At 34.2% G+C, this 6,956-nt stretch overlaps 1 protein-coding gene across 2 annotated transcripts in view; it reads left to right on the top strand.

Moving 5' to 3' along the window:
- LOC131044226 (uncharacterized) overlaps positions 1 to 6,630 on the top strand; it is a 145,249-nt gene extending 138,619 nt beyond the window's left edge. For both annotated transcript variants that reach the window (XM_057977511.2, XM_057977510.2), the window contains one exon: positions 6,237 to 6,630. In XM_057977511.2, the coding sequence (XP_057833494.1) occupies positions 6,237 to 6,326 (90 nt within the window). In that variant the 3' untranslated portion in view covers positions 6,327 to 6,630. The remainder of the gene's footprint in view (positions 1 to 6,236) is intronic.
- The last annotated feature ends 326 nt before the right edge of the window (positions 6,631 to 6,956 follow it).

Here is a 6,956-nt window from a genome sequence, read left to right on the forward strand (position 1 = left end):
GGCTTGGCTCTATAGGTTACATATCGATTGTACAAGTGGTTGCCAAAAACAACGACTGCAGATTTCTCCAGTCCATGTAATTGAATCTCTCTTGGATGATATACCATACTTGAATATACATTGCCAAGGGACTTTGATATCACGTCCTTGGTAAAATCATCCAAGTGAATATGGTTGATGGTGTGCTTCCATTGCCGCTTAAGCCTAGATTCTTTGTAGTCTTGTGCAATGGTATTCTCTTGCCATTTAGTGTTGATGACATGGACTAGTTTCCTTTTATCCAACATTGGTATAGAAAAGTTCTTTCATAGAAATGGTTGTTGGTTAGGCATTGATGTTCAAGCAAGTTGGAACATCTAAATTGATGCTTTTTTATTACTCAACTGCAAGATGCAAGTTTGACATGACAAAGTGTTGCACACACAATATGTTACAGGTGTGTCAACCTTGTTATGACTTAAACCATTTTTTTGTTTCCAGTTTTCTTACTATAGGGAGGGAGCTTTTGGATGCACATAAGTGCCTTATGCTTAGGCAAAGGCTGCCTATTGTGAGCTTGTTGTGTAGTGTGAACTTGACTATTCCTGAATTTTTGGTTTGTGGAAAGGGTCAAAGGAGGAGATTGAGTATTTTTCCTTCTTTTTAGCTTCTCCCTTGATCTTTATGGCTTGTCAATAAGCCTCTCCCAATATTCCTCAAGGTAGGAACTCTATAGCAGCATGTGTATTAAAGAAATCCACTAGTATACTTCAAGATTGTATGAAATTCTGCTTAACAAAGATTTATACATGCATATAGCTCATGGAACTCACTTGTGTAATTTGGAACTAATTGGTCTTTTTGTCTTGACTCTCAATAGGTTAAAACTAAAATGTCTTATATACTTTGAGGTAGTATTTGAGAGGATGTTACTAAGCATGCATTGCCTGAGTGAAATTGGATAATGTGTCAATAGGCTTTTTAGCTCTCTTTACACTAAGAGACTTCCATGAGTAGAGTGTAGGTATGGATATATTTGAAGTTAGGAAGGTGATCTTCGTTGCATTTGTAAACTTATTGATAGTGTGGTAATCCTTAAATTGTCAAAACCAATCATCCAATTCCTTAACATCATATCTTGCCTTGGAACACCATGATGTCAAGATGGACTTGTGCCTTGACTGGACTATTGTATTGAAATGAAATAGAATTAGACATAGACATTGTTGTGGGATCTAGTTTGAGCATCAGGTCATGGAACAAAGAGAAAAAAATCCTTCTGTACTTCCAAATTTTCTTGGGTGAGCATTTAGACTTATATTAAAAAATGTTTCCTTGCATCTTTGAACACTTGGCTTTGTGTTGTCGCTCTTGAGGAGATTAAAACAAGTCAGGTTGTATGCCTTCTTTCTAATACTATGAGCAAGTAGTTATGCACAACTAAGACTCTGTAATGTCCCCATTTTCGTGAGCATTAGAGTTTGAGGGATTAGCCTATTATTTTGACTCTTGTAGGCTAACATGTTTGGATAGAGAGTCTCAATGGCAATTCCACTTCTTCAATTCAGTCTTGGGTTCAATTCCAGGGCCTTTGCAGTTAGTGTGTGGACTTAGTTGAGGGACTTACTATTTATAGTAAGCCAATCTGGTAGTAGTGTTATCTTTAGTCGGGGCACTTGGACACATGGGGTTATTCAGTGTTGATTCCAACTTCAGACGACACGTCAAAAGACTGAATATTGAGGGAGATATTAATATTTTAGTGGTTAAGTTATTAAATTAACTTATATGGATATTATAAAGTCATAAAGTGACTTTATTAAAATTAAAAGCCACTCAAATATTATAAAGTGATTTTTATTAAATCACTTAAGTGAATTTGGATGCCCAAAAGAAAATTAAATCACTATGGAGAGTAAATTAAATACATTTAAATGTATTTAAATGACTTTGGGTGTACTTTCTTGGGAAACGTGCCATTTGGAGTTATTATAAAGTTATATTATTAACCTTATTAAAAAGTGGGCCACTTAAATAATATAAAGTGAATATCAAAAGGGTATGTCCAAGTGGGGAATTAATTCAAATGTTGCATAAAGTATATTAAATACATTTTAAATGTATTTAACTCCCTTCAAGAGGAAATCACACTTTTTGGAGAATTATGCCTTTTTGGGTTTATAAAGGCAAAGCAAGCAATTCAACCTCTAATTATTATTATTGATTATTTGAAATTCCTTGACAAGGGTTTCAGAGGTTTTGCCATTGGAGAAGGGAAATTCTTCGTGGATCTGTGATTGTGAGGCTGTGGAAGATCAGCTGAATTATTGCAATTGTGAAGGCTTAATTCAGGAGTCTTATTTTGCTTCAACAAAGATTTTTTATTTCAGATATTGCAGATTTTTCAATAAGGAAGGGCAAATCAGGTTAGACGCCCCTTTTAGCAGCATATTTCATTTCAATAAGAAGTCGTACAGTTTCCAGTTGCTGTCCATACAATCCAGGCTTGGCACGTGGGGTCCAGGAAAGGGATGTTTTGACTGGGAGGCTGAAATGCCTTTCTAATTTGCAATCTAGTTGCACCATTCCCAACGCCCAATGTAATTAGGTGGATTCATCTCATTTTTGGCCTGGAGAAATTCTATTATAGACTTGTACTTCATTTTTGGTCAGTTTCCCAGTTTTGGCTGGCAAACTCCAGAATTCTTTATTTAAAATAAGCTGAGGACCTACGGGTATGTTTTATGTATTAGTTTCATTTGCAGCAGTTACTTAATGCATAATATAGATTCAATTGCTCCATATTTGGTATCTATTCAGTTATATGAGCAATTCTTTCTTGGTGCACTTGTTATTTTTATTTAAAAATTGTTCAAAAACTGTGAAAATCCAAAAACACATCAGCAATAGTATTTCAGGAAAGTTAGAACCAACAGGGTTCTTATAGACTCATGGAAACTAAGTGACAAGATATTGTGAGCACAAAATCTCTTTGATTACCAATAATCCATGTTGGGCTCAAGATTTGTATAAAGGAAAATCGACATACTAATTCATAGACATATATACATAACTAATATGTGAATTATGTTGAGCATGTAATGGCAATGAGTAAACTAACATGCAAGCCCTGTTACACATTTAATGTAGATAGGGGATATAAACTATCTGTTCAATTTGTCTTGAATAGAATATGGTATATAAGCGTGTAATGCAAGCAATAGATGAGAAACTATGTTTTTATCATGGATGGAATCCTAAGAAGGATAGTTTAGCACGGAGAATATATTTTAGAATTAGTATATGTAGGACTGTGCATTTGTCTTCTGATTGATTGATTTGAATTAGGTGAATGATGGAAATAGTTACAGTTAGTTATAATAACAAATGGCTGCAAAGAACATTCCAATCCCAACTATTTTTTAACATACTTGGCCATTGCAATATGTGGAAGATGAAACTATTGTTAGACAATGTGGACCTAATTGATGATGTGGCGTGTTAGTTAATGCTTGTGGAGCTCAAATTGGTGCCATATGCAATGTTATTCATATGAGGTGCAAAGTGGCAAGCTGCAAATTAAGAGAGCGTCCTCTTTTGTAATTTGCAACAATTGTCACAAATACTGCAGAATTGGTAAGAAGAGGTGCAAATCTACCTTGGTGAAGTGCGAACCTGACCTTGATGTTCTTGTGTTGTTTGCATAGTTTTCTTTTTTAGCATTTATCTATGCTCCAGTTTTTTCTTGTGTTGCTTGGATGTGTTTCAAGGACAACAGTCTTTGGGGGCATTATTTGGGGACAGTGTGGTATGGCAGTATATATATATATAGATAGATAGATAGATAGATAGATAGATAGGGATACTCAAATTTCTACAAGTTTAACTGAACATGACATCAAGATTCAAGTTTATTTAAAGTCCAGTGCCTGATCTAGTTGGCAGTTTCATTTACAAAGTTATTTATACCAGTTTACCTATTCCAAAAGTCACTTGAAGTTGACTAAAAAAAATCATTATGTTTCCAGATTTCATAATAAATTCAGCCCCTCACACTCGATTTCAATAATGACTATCTAATTTTAAGAACAATGTGATTGCTAGGAGAATATGCAATCATAGGGGTGACTCATGATGCATTGTACATACTTAAACATGAAAAAAAAGTTATATGCTGGAAATGTGGATTATTCCTTTGAAGTCTCAACATTCATAGTCCCAAACAAGTAACGGCTAATAGTAGCCAAAGATTATATCTGTATAGCAGATTTGCCCTACAGAAGCTTACCATTCATTGTTTCGTAGCTCCAACAAAGAGAGATATAGCAGGTCAGAGTGCCAACCTCATGAAACCATGACAATAGAAATTATCGCTTATAGATATCTGAAAACACATTGAACCTCATCACAATTTAACACATTAAATACAGGTGTTATTGGGATGGAGATGCCCACATGAGAGCTGGGGATGCGCCTGATGTAACATAGGTATATATACATTTCTAATGTTTGATTTCATTTAAATCCTTAGTCCTTGCCTTCTTCCCCTAAAGGAGGTGACCAATAGAGTTGTTCTAGAGTTAGATTCAGGCAATGTGATCTTCTTCTCCACAATTTCTAAGCCCTGAGTTAACTTTTTATGCTAAGTATTTCTTACAAATTGTATAGGCTGCCATCATTCCTCTTGATTTTCTCCAACAGAATTTAAGTGGATTGGAGATAATCATTCACACACAGGCTTTCCAAATGTGACAATGATGGTCCAAATGACTAAACATTGTTCATTTTTTGTTTTTGGCCACCTCTCTAAAAGCTACCTTTTGTCTCCATAATTTCAATGAAATTGCATTTTGAACAATGTTGAGTCCTTAAGACCATAAGTGTCACAAAAAGTGAACAATGTTGAGTCCTTTGGATCATCAGTGTCACTTGGCTTACAAATTGTATAGGTTACCATCATTCCTCTTGATGCCCAAAAACAAAAAGTGAACAATCTTGAGCCCTTTGGGTCATCATTCCTCATGATTATCTCCCACAGATTAGGGTCCCGTTGGAAAGTCTGTGTGTGAATGTAACTTTAACTTCATTCATTTTAATAATGGAGGTGATGTCTATACAGAGTTTTAGAGACATATTACCTTTCCTAAGTATTAACATCAAATATTTGTTTATCATGGTTTCATTTACAACAGGATTTCTCAACTCTCACGGTTGCACTGCATATTCTATTTGAATGGTTTCATAAAGATACTTAGTGGAAAGGAATGTTCATTTATACTCGTGAATTCTGTCAGAGGCAGGTCTGTGTGGTGTAAGCATGAATTGCTTTTGTATTATGTTATTATTTTTTGGTTTCTTTGAGCATGGGCTTATTCACAAGGTCCTGCAATAAATAATTTGTTTGTAACTAGTCGAGTGAGATTCAAGAACACTTATAGTTAGTTTAAGTTGTCTTATAATAGTTACCATTAATTTCATATGTAACGTTTGAAAGAGGAGAGCTATGGGCAAAACACTCCACTAAAATGGTTAAGGAAACGAGAGAGATTTGCATAAGATTCATGGGAAGGTTGCAACTCAAAACCTTACCTTGGCACAGTTTATCCTTATCTCACTTATCTGAGTTGTTACCTATCTTTTAGCTTTAACTTCTCTTCTTACGGAATTAACTATCAATTCCATGACCTCTCCTATCTCTTTCATCCTATGTACCTCCACTAATACATTGCCCCCCACAAAAACCAACTCAGATTACATGCAACAAAGTTTCTCAAACAGTTTAAAATATATTGAAAATTGAAATTCTCCTGTTGACATATTTTTTTTTTGAAAAACCTAGCCAACTCTTTAGAAAAACATGTTTAGTTTGACTCTTATGGCCAATCAATTTTTCATCATAATCTGTGTTGTATGAAGAATGTTAATTCTTGAATAATTAAATTAGCTAATTCTTTATTTTATGGAATTAAAATTACACCATCTGCACTGTATGTTCTAGAACATTTCATTCCTTGAACGTTCCCCTCGTTCACATGTTTCATGCTTATATCATTTCTGTTATATTTTATTTTGTTATTGAAACTTTTGAGATAATCTTACTATGAGATCCTGTACATTCGAAGTATAAGTTTTAGAGCATGAGCCTGTGATATATAACTTATTTAGAGTAATGCATCTAATTGTAAAATGCTTGCTATTTAGTTTAATAAAATCTAAACATCTGGCAAACGATTTATTCCATATTTTGTGATTTGCAGCTTCGGTTTGATCTACCTGTACTCTACAAATTTCACAAGAAGCGAGAGGTTGATATAATGGTGGATCTTTGGCGCTTCACTCCTAATTGAGAGATTATTCTGTGCCACAAAATTTCCATTCAATGATGAAAATTTGAGACTAAATTAATATATTCCATAGACACCAGTTTCTAGGTAGAGGAAGCATGTTGGTTTTGAAATAATTACATCTTGGCATTAACTTGTTAACATGTATTTAACAAGAACCTATATGCCAATGGTGTCTTCACATAAGCTTTTGATGAATGACATATATCAATTTTCAAGGAGATGCTTGGGTCTTGATATCTTACTGCATCTTGCAGAAACTGTTTCATATATGACGTCTGTGATAGCAAGTACACTTTTTCCCACACCAGTTCTTATTTACTAATATGTCCACATATATATATATATAAGAATAGGATGAAATTAATCCTATTTATGAAAATTGATGAATAGATTTTACTTTATTCTAGATGTGTTTTCAATGGCAGAGAGAATCGGTCTCCGGGATCTAGGTATGTCTCTGGGATGGATGGGAGACCAGTAAGCGGGCATCATTATCAGAAAATGGGATGTAAAGGTATAGAAAGGTGCCAAAATACAAAACATTTATATGTATATAAACTACATAAACTAAAAACATCATATGATTATTAGTTCAAACTCAAAAATTAGAAATAATTTATAAACACAAAC

Source organism: Cryptomeria japonica, chromosome 6, assembly GCF_030272615.1.
Source record: "Cryptomeria japonica chromosome 6, Sugi_1.0, whole genome shotgun sequence".
Taxonomy (NCBI): Eukaryota; Viridiplantae; Streptophyta; class Pinopsida; order Cupressales; family Cupressaceae; genus Cryptomeria; species Cryptomeria japonica.